This window comes from Panicum virgatum, chromosome 2N, assembly GCF_016808335.1.
Source record: "Panicum virgatum strain AP13 chromosome 2N, P.virgatum_v5, whole genome shotgun sequence".
In the NCBI taxonomy this organism is placed as follows: domain Eukaryota; kingdom Viridiplantae; phylum Streptophyta; class Magnoliopsida; order Poales; family Poaceae; genus Panicum; species Panicum virgatum.
The window spans coordinates 49,590,316-49,607,177 of record NC_053146.1 but is presented as its reverse complement, the minus strand read 5'-3'; the positions used below and the strand labels follow the sequence as shown (position 1 = coordinate 49,607,177).

At 43.7% G+C, this 16,862-nt stretch overlaps 2 protein-coding genes, 2 long non-coding RNA genes and 1 other non-coding gene across 6 annotated transcripts; 4 read left to right on the top strand and 1 right to left on the bottom strand.

The window, feature by feature from the left end:
* The first annotated feature begins 207 nt into the window (after nucleotides 1-207).
* On the top strand, nucleotides 208-6,614 carry LOC120660946. Of its 2 annotated transcripts, XR_005669768.1 has the most exons (9): nucleotides 208-3,812; nucleotides 3,907-4,246; nucleotides 4,337-4,744; nucleotides 4,830-5,131; nucleotides 5,202-5,460; nucleotides 5,551-5,818; nucleotides 5,885-6,043; nucleotides 6,129-6,176; nucleotides 6,250-6,614. XR_005669768.1 is itself a non-coding variant. In XM_039939608.1 (4 exons), exons 1-4 carry the CDS (start codon nucleotides 5,761-5,763, stop codon nucleotides 6,525-6,527), a joined length of 543 nt encoding a protein of 180 aa, XP_039795542.1. In that variant the 5' UTR covers nucleotides 5,656-5,760; the 3' UTR covers nucleotides 6,528-6,614. The 2 variants fall into 2 exon arrangements, 1 of the variants encoding a protein (XP_039795542.1); XM_039939608.1 differs by lacking the exons at nucleotides 208-3,812; nucleotides 3,907-4,246; nucleotides 4,337-4,744; nucleotides 4,830-5,131; nucleotides 5,202-5,460 and having other exon boundaries at nucleotides 5,656-5,818.
* Nucleotides 6,615-6,692: 78 nt separating this feature from the next.
* LOC120660948 lies at nucleotides 6,693-7,975 on the bottom strand. Its single transcript, XR_005669769.1, has 3 exons — nucleotides 7,886-7,975; nucleotides 7,435-7,770; nucleotides 6,693-7,351 (listed from the first exon to the last, which is right to left on the bottom strand). It is a non-coding gene; the product is annotated as an uncharacterized LOC120660948 (long non-coding RNA).
* A 355-nt stretch (nucleotides 7,976-8,330) lies between these two features.
* Nucleotides 8,331-10,319, top strand: LOC120662704 (purine permease 3-like). Its single transcript, XM_039941799.1, has 2 exons — nucleotides 8,331-8,422; nucleotides 9,407-10,319. The coding sequence occupies exons 1-2, from the start codon at nucleotides 8,331-8,333 to the stop codon at nucleotides 9,792-9,794; spliced, it is 480 nt and encodes a 159-aa protein (XP_039797733.1). The 3' UTR covers nucleotides 9,795-10,319.
* Nucleotides 10,320-13,401: 3,082 nt separating this feature from the next.
* Nucleotides 13,402-16,465, top strand: LOC120660945. Its single transcript, XR_005669767.1, has 2 exons — nucleotides 13,402-14,010; nucleotides 15,363-16,465. It is a non-coding gene; the product is annotated as an uncharacterized LOC120660945 (long non-coding RNA).
* LOC120663156 lies at nucleotides 14,279-14,360 on the top strand. Its single transcript, XR_005670379.1, has one exon. It is a non-coding gene; the product is annotated as a small nucleolar RNA Z199 (small nucleolar RNA).
* Nucleotides 16,466-16,862: the final 397 nt, after the last annotated feature.

Sequence of the window (16,862 nt, the reverse complement as noted above, 5' to 3'; positions counted from 1 at the left end):
CTTATCTTCTTCAAGCGTACTCCTCTTTGCTACTATTATATTTAGTAAAACTTTGACTAGGACTTCTGAGATCCCGTTCCATTACACATCCTAGCCCTTGGATTTACTTTTGAGATTGATGAATTGTGGATAGAGCCAAAACGTAGTACTCTCCTATCTCTCTTTTAAGGTTGGGTTGGCAGGTAGAGAAAAGAGAGTCCAATGAAAGTTGAAACTACTTTTAGATAAGCAATGGGACAGTCGAGTTCAAGGGTGTCACCTTTTTTTTCATATGATGCAAAGGGTTCACACGCGCCACCAACTCAACTGAAATATTTGATATTTATATATACGCAACTAATAGACAGCACCACCCTTAAAATCAAGTCTTATAGATACATAATTAATCCCTAGAGATACATAAATATTTGAAACTAATGCTAAAGTTCTTAAAGTATTTTTTTTTGTAATATATACTCCCTCCATATCCTATGAAAAGTGCAATCCCGTGTTGGAAAAAAAATCCCACAAAGAGAGCAATCTTAGATATTGGATCTCAACTACCTATCTAATTAATTGATTAGATCGATATGCATACCAAAACTAACAGCATGTGGCAAACAAATGAGGGTATAAAAATCTTTTCGGTGCAACACTAATCTATCTGGAAAAAATAGAATTATTTTTAGACGTATTTATAAATGAATTAGAATAGAATTATTTTATGGATCGCATATGTAGTATATGTATGCATACGAATCGGTGGATAATTTGCACGTTAGTTATATACGTAGACCGGAATACTTATATGTTGTAGTTGAATTTCGTACATAGTTTGTATAGATTATTGAATAATGTAGTGAAATAAAGAGTATGACTGCATAAGTATTCGTTGATGCACAGATATATCGAGCAAGATGTAGTTTCAAGTTTTTTTTGGTGACTACAGTGTTTTGTATGGACCAAATAGAGTAGATTTGTCAGCATTTAACTGCACATCTAGCGGTATAGATAAACCTCTAGAGAGGAGTTTCGGATCCATATACAAGTGGCTGCAGCGTGGTTTCCGGGTTGATCCGGAGACCCATCTGATGACCGTGCACGGTCTTGTGAATTGGGTGGTAGACGGTGAGCAATGGGAATTGATGATGATACACAACACTGCAGAGTGGCAGAAGTACATGCAAGCAGCTCTAGAGCGTGGGTGGCCTCTGGCCATTCTTGTTCAGACTCGAGAGAAGCCACAACCGCAAACCCAACATGGTGAAGATAAAGCCACTACGAGTAGACAAGGAGACCCCAATTATGTTGAGGAAGATGAGTCAGAACAGATAGAGAACCAAAACATCGAATCACAGGGTCTTGCTCACGAGGGAGAGAGGATACAAAGCATCGTGGAGGAGATGGAGGCAGAAGACCAAGCCGCAATGGACATGGAAGAAGATGACTGGTCATCTGATGATGAGCAGTACGCATTGCCAAAAGAGTGGAAAGAGTATGGTTTTGGCAATCCTGTGGTAGTGGACGTACGTCATCAGGAATGGGAGTACAGAGGGAATGAGGTAGTGCAGGGTGCTACATATCCCACCATTGATGCTGTGAAAGATGCTGTGAAACTCTGGGCAGTATCTCTAAAGAGAGAATTCAGAGTCGTGAAGTCTGGCCGAAAAGAATACGAGGTGAAGTGTGTGAATGATGGTTGTCCATGGCGTGTGCACGCATTCAAGGGCAAATGGAAATCCAATTGGAAATGTTCTATTGTGACAGAGCATACTTGTTTCACGTCCGAAGTTCAGCCTTCGCATCGCAATGTATCATCTAAGTTTGTTGTAAAGCATATTTATGGGTTGATTATGGACAACCTTAATTATGAGCCAAAAATGATTGTTCGATACATTGAACAAACTTACCAGTACAACATTGGTTATATGAAGGCATGGCGGGCCAAACAAAAGGTGTTTGAGATGCGGTTTGGCACGTACGAGGCATCCTATGATAACCTACCTCAAATGTTATCCTATGTTGTTGCTAGAAACCCTGGAAGTTTCTATGACACTTACCTCGTGCCAACCGTGAGGAGGGGACAAAGCTTTCTGCTTCGAGCCTTCTTTTGCCTAGGTGCATGTGTGAGAGCTTTTCAGTATTGTCTTCTGGTTTTATGCATTGATGGGACATTTTTGACTGGAAGGTACAAAGGGCAGATACTCACCGCAATCGGGGTAGACTGCAACCACCAAATAGTACCGGTCGCCTTTGCATTTGTTGAGAATGAGAACACAGAAAGTTGGTATTGGTTCCTTGAACGAGTGAAGATTCATGTTGTTGCTGCCCGTCCAGATGTGTGCCTTATAAGTGATAGGCACGCAGGTCTGCTACAAGCAATTATGAAATTACAAGTCGGAAATGGAACAACGTCTCCATTATGGCCAGATGTGCAAAACAGGTGGTGCATTAGGCATATAGGTGTAAACTTCTTTGACCACTTCAAGAACAAGGAACTAAAGGACTTGTTCAAGAGGTTGTGCACTCAGAATCAGCAGAGAAAATTTAATGCTTTGTGGTAGATGCTTGATCATCTAACTGCGGAGCAAGTGAAGGCAAGGGCAGCAGGAACCAGCAATAGCCAGTCTGCAGATGCAACGGCTTCTTTGGAGAAGCCATTTTCGCACTGGATTCGAGGTGCACCGAAGGAGAAATGGTCATTCCTTTATGATACAAACAGAATGCGGTACGATATCCAGACAACAAACCACGCAGAGTGTTTCAATATGGTTATGCGATGTTGTCGTGGCTTTCCTCTCATGGGAATTGTTGAGTTCATCATGTATGGATGCATGAAGTATTTTAGAGAGCGATACATGGCTGCAACCATAAACAAGAGCAACCCCCAAATTCAGTTTTGCACAAGAGTGACACAATATATGCAAGACAAGATAGCAAAGGCCAGACAGCACCGCGTCCTATCGACGGGTACAAGGGAGCATAGATTTGAGGTGCTATGCAAGGATAGAACTGGTCGTGGCATCCGTAGAGATAGGGTGGTGCAAGAAAGTTTAATTAGAGCAGATGGCACTGCCCGCTGCACCTGCATGAAGCCAAAGTTATTGCATTTGCCCTGTTCGCACGTCATTGCCGTTTGTGCAGAATCTGGGTTGCAGCCAGGAGTATTTGTGTCACCCTATTTCAGCAAGGAGGCAGCTACATCCACTTGGGGACATGAAATATACGGGATTGGCATAGTTGGACCCTTTATTACGGACCGGGAGGTTAAGACTTATGTTCCTAATCCAGCCGCTAAGAAAGGCAAAGGCCGTCGTCAGACGCATCGTATAAGAAATGGTATGGACGAGTCCGAGTCAAGCAAGGCACAAAAGCGTTGCAGCCAATGTGGAGCATTGGGTCACAACTACAAAAGGTGTCCTCAGAATGCAATTCATGGTGATGCAGACGCTGGTCCTTCTGGAAATCCAACAGATGGAGCACCTCCTACGTTCAGACCATCATTGCCGAGAATTACTCGTGGAAGGCACTCGGTGTCGTGATTCAAGGCATTGTAAGTTCATTCTGTCGACTCGGTGCTGTTGCTTGGTGGCACAATCCAAAACATATAAGGCGTTATATTGTTGAATGTGTTTCTATACGTATGTTTACCTTTGTACTAATCGTGCAACCCTATTTGAATGTTTTAATGCAGGTATGGGCTTGTTGCTAGACCCTGTTATCGACACGAGCCACCGGTCTTTCGCCGCAGCAGTTCAGCGCCGAGCCCTTGAAGTGCTATGACCGCGTCCACCAGGAGAGGTCATCTCTATACACCAAGATTGGGTTGCAAGGTATGTATTTAAATTTTATATGTTAGTTCATGTATTTACTATTTTATTTTGTAATATTTGTATTCACTTTTCTTCATTTGTTCCATTGTTTTAGGTTACGTGAGTGCGGTCTACTGACTCTGGGCCATCTTATGGAGGGTGGGATTGTGAAGCTCGACCGATCCCTCCTGACGGCGCTAGTGGATAGATGGAGGCCGGAGACTCACACGTTCCACCTCCCATGTGGGGAGATGACTCCGATGCTGCAGGACGTGGCCTACCTACTGGGTCTCCCTATCATCGGTGATGCCGTAGGTCCGCGCGTGGTGCCGGCTTCGTGGAAGGATGGCCTGGAGGAGCGCTTTGCTCCGGTACAGCGCGTGGCAGCAGCAGGACCGATCAACCCGCACCTGCGAGCCGCAGGTCCTTCGAAGACCTGGTTGCTACAATTTACAGTACGTATTTTGATTCATCTTTACACTATGTTTTTAAAATTCATATGTTTCATTGTGAGTTTAAATCGTACATCATATTTGTGTATGCAGCCTACCCAATTGGATGCGGATGCGGACGAGTATAGTGTGACCAGATCGCTGGAGGCGTACCTGCTATGGTTATTTGGTTACATTATATTCAACAACACCCATGGCAACTCCATCGACAGGATCCTACTTCCGTACGCACGAGAGATTATGGATGCAGAGGATGACTTACCGCCCTATAGCTGGGGTTCGGCGGTATCGGCGGCCACCTACCGTGGACTCTGCGACGGGTGCAGTAAGACCGATGGTGAGGCTATTCTCTCGGGGTGCCCACTCCTGCTTCAGATTTGGTCGTACGAGAGGATAGTGGTTGGTCGCCCTATCGTGAGCCAGGAGCCATACCACGACATCGTGTACGGCGATGATGAGGAGGGTTGGCCCACGATGGGTACCCTCTAGAACTGGCGTCAGGTACGTTCGCGGAAACTCTACTTCTGTCTTGGTTAGTTACTCGATACATGAAGCTCATTATTAATTTCACCTTTTCGATGTGCAGAGATCTTGGGCGCATGCCCAGGTTAGACGCGCATATCCTGAGTTCGTGTCGGAGCTGGATATGCTGACGCCAGAGGACGTTATCTGGGAGCCATACACCCCAGAGGCGGTGGCGACACGTGCACCTTTAGGCTTGTCTCCACACTGCTCTGCGAATGCGGGCATGTGGCTTACTACAGCCGTCGTTGTTTACGACATCGCGGTTGAGGCGTATTGCCCGCACAGAGTCATGAGACAGTTTGGACAGCGACAGGAGTTTCCAGTGGCCACGGCTTTGGACCGAGTCGATTGGCACAACCATAGGTAATTATGAATGCACTTGTATTATTCAATCGTATCAAATCTAACGATTTTTCGTCTACCACGTTTGTAGGTTGTCGAGGAGTAGCATGCCGTGCTCAGCCGTTTGGCTCACCATGATGTAGCCGTGGTTGGAGCAATGTGACGATGCAGATGAGAACGTGGTCGAGCCGACGGGACCACACACAGACAGCTCTTTCAGGGCTTACCTCACCTGGTACTTGCCTCGGACCCGGGCTCGTTTGGTCTTTCCTGACACGAACCCGCAGCCACACCAGGCGAGTCTTCGGGATGGCTACGCCTAGCACCACGTGGAGGCACTAGCTGGAGCGGTGAGTCTCTTCATAGTGTTTGCGAATGGATTCAAATTCATAATATTATTCAGCATGCAAGTAAATTTTCCATTACTAAAATGAATGCAGTTTCGACTTTGTAACATGATGGAGGCGAACTGCTCTGCTTACCTGACGAGGGTGGATCACGGTTCCCCTATGACCTAGGTTGAGCAGAGAGATGCATGATCCAGACACCGTGACCACTTGCGTATAGTACTTCATGATTTCGGTAGCCGTGTGGACTATGAAGAGAGGCAAGGATCGTCCCAGGCCTCGACGTCCTTCCCGTGTCCGGCGATGACGCACGAGCCAACCTCCCAGCCAGATCAGGGACACCAGTGGAACACTACTGCAGGTAACGTGGATACTGAATTTAAATAATATCAGTTCTTGCTATACTTTTACTAATCGACACAAACAGGATTCGGTCCCTCTTCTTCCTTCGGCCATACTGGCCATTGGGGCCAACAAGGATCCCACTTCGTCCCACAGCAGGGGATGGGAATGTTTGGAGGGACACCGCCAGTTGGGGGACCGTACCCAGGGATGGGACCGCCGCCATCAACACTAGCCTACCCAGGTTAGCTTATGATTCATATGTCATTTTCTACATGTACAAGTGAACTACAATAGTGTACGCTGACGTGCAAGTTTTTTATGCATAGGATTCTATCCAGATGCGGGCGTCGGACCTTCTTCCTCATCACAACCTGGTACATAACACTCTCAATTTTTTCACAAAGTTAAGACGCAACATATGTTGGTTCACATTTACATATTACGCAGGGTTCGTCTCAAACACGTTCGTTCTAGATAGCGGTGGCTTCAACTTAGAAGACCTCGACAACTTCACTTCCCACTCACCCACGGAGCAAGGTGACCCCGATGTCTTGGGCTCTTCACAGCTAGGAGGAGCACCACTTGGTTACTCTCAGCAGCAGACACCGCATCCTTCTTTGCGTCCTCAGCGACAACTGAGGTCTCTAGATCGTCACACCTACTCGCAGGGCCATGTCCATGCCCAGCAGAGGGCGAAGAGGGTCCGACACCGTCGGGGTGGCTAGATATGACTTATGTTTGTATCTCGTATGTTTCTTTGTAATGACATAGTGGCCAAACATTTATGTCTTATGGTAGCAACGATGTTGTCTTCTCGTTGTTATTAACTACTTTTCATGTATACGCCTCTGTTCTCTCGCACATTTTCCATTACGTACGAATTATAGACATTGAAACCATAAACTAACATTTATTTATACACAACAAATGCAAACTTCCATGTTCAGTACAACACATATCATATATCATGTCATGAAATCATCTACATCGTCATCCGAGTTCTCATAGGGTGGTGCTGCACGAGAGTTTGAAGACTTGGACGAATCTCCGGTTCTCTGATCATATCTTGGAGGCCAAGGTTTGGGAGGCATAAAATCATCATCGTCGTCATCCCAGTTAACACAAGATGGTGCTGAAGGTGGTGCGTTACGACTGGACGAACCTCTGGTTCCCTGATCAGGTCTTGGAGGCCAAGGTTTGGGGGGCATGAAATCATCATCGTCGTCCCAGGTAACACAAGATGGTGCTGCACGTGGTCGAGTACGACTGGACAAACCTCCGGTTCGCTGATCGGGTCTTGGAGGCTATGGTTTGGGTGGCATAAAGTCATCTTGGTCGTCGTCGAGGTTAACAGAAGTTCGTGATGCAGGTGGTGCAGTATGACTTGATGACTTTCGGATCTCTGTTCATGCGGACGCAAAGTTGTATTACCCGACGATCTTCGGCACCTCCTTCGTCTAGTTTGACGCATAGGGCCACCGAAGATTAATACCAATTTACGGAAATTGGGTATTGATTTGTTAATCAACTCCGTGTCCTCAGGAAAATCCTTGCATATAAATACAGAATAATATTATAGTTTCAAAAAAATGAATTAAAACAATTTAAAGATTAGATCTGAATGAAAGTTACCTTAATGTGTATCTCATACACATCTGGCCGCATCCATATCTTAGCAGTACTTTCTAAGAATCCTATAACATTAGGATGATTCGCAAGTTCACATATACGCATGTATACCTTACGGCGTTCTAGCAGGTGTCCCTTTAGATCTTGCGTTGTAATACCATGAAACAGTGTGCAAACTTGAAACCCTAATACTTTGGCCATAACCATCTCTATCGTACCATCCGCAAGTGGATCCAACTTCTTTCTAAGCACAAATTTTTTCACGATATCAAGTATTATAGTAGATTTCTCTTCGGTCCAGAAAAAACCTCCAAAATTGGAGGCAGCCATGGCGAATTGCTGAAATAACAATAGCTACTATTATTCTAAGATTACGATCCAATATTTCAATATATAAAGATTACTTCTACTCTGATTCATAAGAAAATCACAATGAAAGGTCAAACGTTAATACCTGCAGATCACAGATGCGCACTCCGGCAGGGCTTCGCCGATTTCCTTCTTCTCCCCTCTCTTCTTTTTTCTATTTTTTTCTGGAATTTTTGAGAATAGAATGAGGGGTGAGAGAGGAGGGGGAGTTTAAATAGGGCAGCCATGCCCTGTCGCCCGTTGGGGGGGCGACCGGCCCCCGTCGCCCCAGGGGCGGGCGACCGGTGCCCCCCGCCCCGGCCCTACCTGCCCCCGCGCCATTTAGCAGTTTGCACCCTGTCGCCCGTAGGGGGGGGGGGCGACCGGTGCCCGGTCGCCCGGGCAACAGGCGGTACAGGCGGTACGGGGGTATATTTGTAATTTATCCAAACGGGCATATATTTTTGATTTTTTTTAAATATAGAAATGAAAAAAAACGCCGGAAAGGACGGGCTGACGGTTCGTCTAATCTGGGCCTTGCATTCATTTCCATGGCGCAGATTTACATCAGTAAAATTCTTGACGTAGAGAGATCCAGAGAGAAAAAGGACGCGAACCTGTCCATTTTCATCCAAAGGAATCGGTTATTATTGATGATGGTGCGTGTGCGAGGACGAGTCCATGACAAAGACCATGGCTGGAAAGACAAACAAACCAAACCAAACCAGCCCATCCGCGGAATGCTTCCACTTTTGATGGTCATGTCGTAGCGTCTTCTCAGCACTTTGATCTGGATGCTTTGTACCGCTGTACGTATAAAAGCTATGTTAATTAGTGTGGAAAGTTGAAACTTAGCGAAGTTTCCAACTTTTGATCCTGAACTAACAGTATGCAAGGTTGGCATTGTCCCTAGGAGAAAATGAGTACCTAGTTGACTGGTTGGTGAAATGGTGATGATCATTGTTGCCCAACGAATCATCCACCGTTCCGAATTTTGAAGGACTAGAGGACTGCCCTCGTTCCCCAGCAATGGTGGATAGCATACAAAAGGACGGGACACCAGTTCGCACTAGGAGCCAGGGGCATCTCCATTAGGGATTGGCCAGCTGGGTAGTGCCATACACTGCCGTCAGCGGAAGGTGACGTGGATCGTCAAGAAAGCAAGGGCCACTAAACGATTGGTCAGCTGGGTAGGGCAAGGTTACTATTTCCTAGCATAGCACAAACCAAACAGGACCAATATGAAGCGACTCCCCTCAATAGATTCTGGTCAGCAATGATTGATCGTTGGTGCCTGACAGATGCAAGAGTTTCACCCATCATCACACTTGGCGCTTCAACTTTGCGTCTCCCTGATACAAAGTAGTTCGTAATCAACACTTTTTTTGGTTAATTTTCAAAAAGATGGCGCGTGAGAGATTTAATTTTACAAGTATAAAAAAACTCATGCTTTTGCGAACACACTTTATGTTTTCTCTTTATGTTATTTGTGCTTATCTTTTGTGCACGGCTGCATGATGAAGATTGAAGCCCTCATTGAGCTAGGGAGCTTATTCACGACAAGTACTCGTGCTGGAATTTGTTGTTAACTATGAAGTCTGAACTGATCACTGAACGTCTGAACCAGCTCTGCTCCGCGTGTTTTGCCTGAGCAAATCTGCTGTCGTCCGTGCGTGCAAGCGATCCCGAGGGAGGCGAAGCACTTCGAGCTGGGGGAGGCCCGGTACTACACGGTGCTCGTGTGGTCGGCGGTGCTGTGGCAGTTCTTCTTCCTGGGCGCCGTTGGGGTCATCTTCTGCGTGCACACGCTGCTGGCGGGCATCCTCATCGCGGTGTTCATCCCGGTCACGGAGGTGGCCGCCGTCATCTTCCTGCACGAGAAGTTCAGCAGCGAGAAGGGCGTGGCGCTGGTGCTCTCGCTCTGGGGCCTCGCGTCCTACTCCTACGGCGAGTGGAGCGAGGCCAGGGCCAAGAAGAAGACGCCCGAGGCCGCCGCGGAGGCCCAGGCCCCGTGAGAGTCGCGCGCTTGCAACTGTCGACGATGGTGATGAGAGACGCTCTGATGATCTCTTCCCGTTGTACTCTCTGTGTATGCTGTGTGGTTTGGGGCCGTGTCGATGGATGGAGTCGTCGCCACCTGCAACTGTGGGATGGTCAGCATTTCTCAGTCCTCCAGTTGAGTTGGGTGGGTAAATGGTAATACTGTGCTGCATGGTGCATGGAGGTGCCATACTAATACTGCACCTTACGTCAAATTGCTCGCGGCGAAAGGTTCGGGCGGTTGAGATGGCTAGTCCGGTCCGGTAGCATCGCGCTCCCAGCAGGTCCCGAGTTCGAATCTCATTAGAAGCGAATTTCAGGCTGCTGGGAGAAAAAAACCCTCTCGCTGTGCTCGCCGCAAGGCTTGACCCTCTCGGGCATGGGCCAGGGTTCGGGGGGTTTCTCTACCCGGTTAGCCGGTTAGGCTTCCTCTTAACGAAAAAACGGTGGGGTCCGTTTCACACCCCCGGGTAGAGTTTTTTTAAAAATTGCTCGCGACAATTTGAAGTGGTAGCAAAGAGATCGCCGCACTTTGTAACCCGATCCCGGGTATTATATTGTCTGAACAAATACAAAATTTCTCTCCATGCTCGTTGCTGTTCTCCTACAGATAATTACACTGATATAAAAGAAGTAATTCTGTGGATGAAAGATGATTCTCTTTGATTCTCTTGCATAAATTTTTAAAATAAGAATAAAGAACCACTCACATAATAAGGGGAAGCTACTTTTTCCGGCTTCCAGCCTCTTAATTCATTTAAGAGAATCACTTTGCAAAACACTACAAGAAATGTGGTGATCTATGACGAAAATTTTATGACATTTTAATGGAGCGTCACAATTGCATACAATCTATGACGAATTTGAAGGTATGGACCCTAGGCCCAGAACTTTATGACGTTTTATTGAATTCGTCGTAATTGAGCCCACAAAATATGACGTTTTTACATTAATGTCATAGAAATCATCATAGTTATTTATGTTTTAATATTGATGTGTAATATTGATGCTATATTTTGCAAGCTACTTTCATGGCGTGCCTTAATTAGTTATTTAAAAAATAGAAAACTAAACTTTTTGTAGAACAAGTGGCAATTTTAATTCACTAATGTTATAGAAACTACCATAATTCACACAATTTCATGGTGATATAAAAATATGTTATAGAAAACAAGGGCCGAGCTCTTTTTCACTTGTGTGTGGGCCGATCCCTCTCTCCTCTTGTTGTCATGCGCCAATTGTGTGTGGGCCGATCCCTCTCTCCCCTTGTTGTCATGCGCAATTGTGTGTGGGCCGATCCCTCTCTCCCCTTGTTGTCTTGCGCCAAAAGCCCAGACGCAGGGGGAAAATGCGCCAGCGGAGGGGAAAAAAAACAAACTCAAAGGGGAGAGCCAGGAGGAGAATCGAACCCAGATCTCAGCAAACACAGAAGCTACCGCCCTTCCACTAGGCTGCGCCTAAACTTCTGCAAGGAAATGAAAAGATAAGACAAAACTAATTGTATTTATCAAAGGTCAATATATTAAAAATTGTCATAGTTCTTTTGGCCTTTCTATCAAGTATATAGCACAAAATTTTATATACACAATATATTAACAAAAGAAATGGAGATGGAAAATGCTACACTTATATATATTGTCATAGTCCTTTTGGCCTTTCTATCAAATATACGACGTTTCAACAAATTCTTCATCATGATTAAAGATTGTTATTGCGTAGAAAAAACTCCACCTATATATATTCTCACAAAAAAAATATTGTTGATCCGCTTCCTGCCGCATGTGCCAGCGATTAAAAGAAAAAATGGCCACAAACTCCCGCCGTACATGCGCTTGTGGTAAAAGGGGGGAAAAGCAGTCCAGGAAATAATATAAAAAAAAGAATTGCAGCCTCCCACCTGCGCTTGTGGTAAAAGAAAAAAAATGGTATGGATGACATAGGCATCGAACGTAACAACACCTTGTATATTGAAGAGATAGGAGCCTAACCAGCTCCACCAGACAACTTCATCTGTGTTGTGTCATAGTATTAAATTTTTTATAGACAAAAACACATGCCGCAAAAAAGCTACAATAAAGAAAGCAAATTATTTCTATTGGCATTTGGGAAAAAAACTTAACCGTGACGCTCAAAAAGGGGAGGAAAAAAGCTACAATAAACAAAGCAAATTATTTCTATTGGTATTTGGAAAAAAAACTTAACCGTGATGCTCAAAAAGGGGGGAACAAAAAGGAAAACACGTACCAAGCTGGAGTCGAACCAAGACAGCAAATCTGAAGGAGCAAAGGATTAACCATTGAGTTACTACTTCATTTGGTTGAAGTCGAAGCGTTAAAATATTTTTTATACACGGTGGAGCTAAATTTGGAAAAAAAAGAGAGGTGTTTTGAATGGCGGGGATTCGAACCCGGGTCACCGGTACAAGACATCGTCGCCCTACCACTGCGCCAATCACCAATTTGTGTTTATGGAGGATAATAAAATATTTATATATTATTATTTACACGTGGCCCTGCAATCAAGAACACATGTGCGATTCATCTTTTTCTTTTTAATCCGGAATTAAATTTTGTTGTTGGTATTTCTCCCTCATAATAACTCCAAATTTGATGATTCTTGTTTCTGAATTTTTATAAAATCAAGAACTTTCATCTATGGCATATTTTTGTATGTAAATTATTATTTATCATAACTTTTCTATATAGCAAGTTTTCTTCTAACCAAGTACAAAATAGAAAATAACTTTTTGGCATAGCAATGACCAATGTAACTTCATATTTTCTAACAATATGGGGAAAATGAGGTTGTGTCCGGGTTCAAGGTGCATATGAGTTTAAAAATGTTATGAGGTATTCAAAACTCAAAGTTTAGCTTGAGTTATAAGAAACTAGACGAGGCATGTATCATTTTGTGAACAATATATGGTCTCACTTTACTAATACTATACAAGTTTTTTTATGGTGAGCTTATGGACCAAAAACATGTTACTATGTTAATTTGTAGATTTTTTTACCAAATTTAGATATTATTGTAATTATTATGCGGTAATTTGGAGAAAGAAGTTTGATTTGTCCATAGAATACAATTGAATTTTTCATATATCTCGAGAAAATTGACTAAACTGTAACATATGAGACTAAATATAGTTTTTGTAGGTTTTTTTAATCCTATGAGATGCACATGTAATTCAATTTGGAATTAATTTCGATAACCATGTAGAAATTCATTTAACTTATAGAAAATAGTAAATAAATTCTAACAAATTTGAAACTTCTGCAACACAATTTATCTCTAGGCTGTTACACATTAAAAATAAATTTGTATATATAACATAATTATTTTTATAGTTTACTTCACCGTGGTCCATAAAATAAAAAAGAAAAATTAGAACGTTAAACGGGCCAAAAAACACAGACAGACCTGTTTTTCACTAATGCCCAACTTCTCTTAGCCATCCATCTTCGATCTAATGCCCAACTTCTCTTAGCCATCCATCTTCGATCCAACGCCTGAGCTGCATCAATCATCCAATAAATATCCTCCACTTCCAAACCCTACTCGCTTCTCCTCGCCTGAGCTGCATCAATCATCCAATAAATATCCTCCACTTCCAAACCCTACTCGCTTCTCCTCGCCCTCCCACATCTCACCTCAGACGCGCCGCCGCTCTTCTCGCCTCAGATGCGCCGCCGCCCTCCTCGCCTCTCCCTGTCCCGTCCCCAACTGGCACTTCTCCGGCCTCCACACCTATCCCTCTCTTTCTCCTCAGATCTGCGCGCTGCTCCCTCTCGCTCGTCCAGGGCCGCGGCCACCGTCTCGCTTGACCTCGTCGCCGCTGCGCAGGTGCTTGGACCCAGCTCGGGCACTCCTTCCTGCGGGCGGCGGTGCGTGGATCTAGAGGAGGCGCGGCCTCAGGTGAAGTGCACGGATCAAGAGCAGGCGGTGCTTCTTTCTCTCCTGCTCGGAGCGGATCGAGTCCGCGGGGTTCTTCCTCGGCAATTCAAGCTCGACTTCCAGCGGCGCGGGCTTCCCCCACCGACGACGGCGTGGTTGTCGCGGGCTGGGCGGCCGCTTCTTCCTCCCCAGCGTCACATCTCCTCCACTCCGTCCATGGCTTCTTCCCCTACCTCCAGAAGACCACCTGCTCCATGTGCGATACGCCGCTGGCCGCATTCGCAAGTGCAAGATCCGGTCTCTCTCTCTCTCTCTCTCTCTCTCTCATCCGTTCTCTCTCTGCTAGATCTACCTCGTTTTCTATTTCTCTCTGCGTGTTGCTGGATTTGCCCTGATTATTCACTGGTTTTGTGTTTCAAACCCAATTTATTCAGGCACTTTCTCTGATTCACTCCTTTGGAAATGTTCCTAGCAATTAGTAGTTAAGCCATTGGATTATATGCCTGTTTCATTGTACGAGTTTCCAATGCATCTAAATACCCTTCTTGTCTGCTTCCACTGTCGAGGGTCAAGTGATGAGTATAAACTGCAATAATATCATGGGAGTAATACTCTTACGATACTTCTTTATTACTAATTTGTTTACTACTAAGCCGAAGCCTTGCAATTTGTTTACTACTTGTTTAATACTAATTGTACAGTAGGAAACGATATTTTTTGCGTGTGGAGGTAGAAATTTCAGCCTTTACTTGTGTTATTCGTGAAGCCTCACTTGGGAAGTTTGGGATTGTTTCGATCAGTTGGTTCCTATGACCGGCATAAACCTGGTATTTGTGTATAGTTATATGTTTCTTGCTGTTGTGAACAAGTTAGTTTGGAACAAATTTGGCTGGTGTGGCTACTAGATTTGATCAGTCTACTAGAGTTATAAAAGGAAAACTGATGCTTGCTTCTAGAGTTTGGATCATGAGTTCTGGGATATTTCGGCATACTAGCCCCTGCACATATGAATATAGTTTACCTCTGTTTCTGTACCATGAAATCGAGTAGTAAAAAAGCTTTGGGTGCAACTTCAAAGAGGGACAGTACTATATCTTATGTACAAATTTGTTTCGATCCCATAACTGAATATTTGGACATGTATTATCCTAGTATTCAGCATTGTTATTCTTGACACAAGTCTTACATGTTTGGGGAAGCATATGCACCTTGACTGATATTAAAGCGCAATAGATCCCCCTGAACTGTTTATTCACATATTTGTAAACCTTTGATAAATACAATTGCTTTTGTCTTATATTTTCATTTCCTTGCAGAAGTTGGTCTGAGCATTATAAACATAGATATGACTCATGCTAGCATTGCAGTTTCTTTTGACAACCAAATAGCGTTTCAGTTTCTTTTGACTCCCTAGTATCATGGTTATCATCAGTAGAAAATTTCCCATATTTACAATATGGAAACAGAGTTTATCCTGCAACATAGAATCAATTGTTTAAATATTTTGGTTGAATACATAGTCTATCCTATCCTCTTAGCACAGTTATGTTGTGTGTTTTCCTTAATCCAGAGTTTGAACTAAATGGCCTGTCTGGATTTCTTAGAGAGCTGACCATAGCTTATAATTATGTGCTTGAGGCCATGTGCAGATGGAGCAAAGGTTGTGCAGGAGCAAGTGATGAGAATGGCTGGTCATCACACAGGGAAGAAAGATAATTTGATTTCTAATTGATCGTTGTTTATGTGAAGTGAGGCTAGTACTCGCACTGCAATATTGTTTTCATGAGTTTTTTTGTTTATTTATTTTATCCTAATGTGGTCTAGTATAAACTAAATTTTTGCTGAGATAAATTGGCAATAAGCAAATATTTCTTTGCACAGTTTTTTATTGCATTAGCATGCAGCAATTTTGATTTGGTAAATAAAGTCAACTGGTGCTCGATGATTGTCCTAATAAGCTGTAGCTATCCTGTGCAGTGTATTGTTTGTGACCTACAAGCTGATAAGAGCCTTTGAGTCTGTCATACATCAAGATAAGTTTCTGATCTCTTATAATAACAGTCATACCATGTTTGTAATAAGAAATCATTAATTGTAGCTATCTATCCTTAAACTTTGCTATACCAATTTTTTAGAACTTCGGATTAGAGGTGTTCTCAACTGCTATTTTGCTAGACTGAAAGTACTAGTGCTAGGAGGACCAGTTAGATATCTATCTGAAAATAGAGTTCTTGTTAGATGGATGCACTGCCTGATGAGGTATTATATACATGTGCTGTACTGCAGATTTTGTACTCTACTAATCTGTAGAGAACATGGATAGATATAGAAATGTAAGATCTGAATATGCAAGACCTTAGTATCCTCATAATACCATATGAAATTTACCATGTACATTTGCATCTGAACTTTATAATATATATGTGCAGGTACAATATGGTTGTGGATGTGAATGAGATGGCCGTCAAGCATACATGCAAATTTCTGCTAGGTCAGAGATGAAAAAGCAAGTTGTGTTGGAGGCGCAGCTTGAGCATTTGCTGTGTCAAAATGGACCGAGCAAAGCGTCATGGTGGTATGTTAGCTTTTGGTGGAACTAAGCTTTTGCAGGAACCAAACTTGTGTTTGTAATTCTGCTGAAACCTATCTTTTTTTTGTTTCTGATGCTACAATGGACGGCAAGTGATACTAGATGAAAAAAAATGTATGTGATCTGTTGTTTTAATGCAATGCTGAATGGAAACGTGATTCATGTGATGCTATTATTTTTGTGCTGGGATTTTTGTTTCGATAAATGGGTGGAAAAAATGGGATGAATTGGTGGGCCAAATTTTTATTTGGGCTGTATATAGTGTTGATTTTGGTTAGCTGGAAATTAATGGTGGGTTGAGAAATATTTGGCCCAAGTCTGTGGACCAGGCTAAATTGGGCCCATTCACAAATGGGCCGTGGTGCTGATGTCACCTGCCACGTCAGCAACCATGTCATCGGCCACGTTAATTTACACGTCATCATTGCTATCCACGTCATCACCATGTCAGCAGCCATGTTATCCTCCATGTCATCAATGTGTGACATGGCAATAGAACCTGTGATGAAAATTATACTGTTCGTGACGTTAATTTTCGTCATAGAAAATGGGCTTGGGT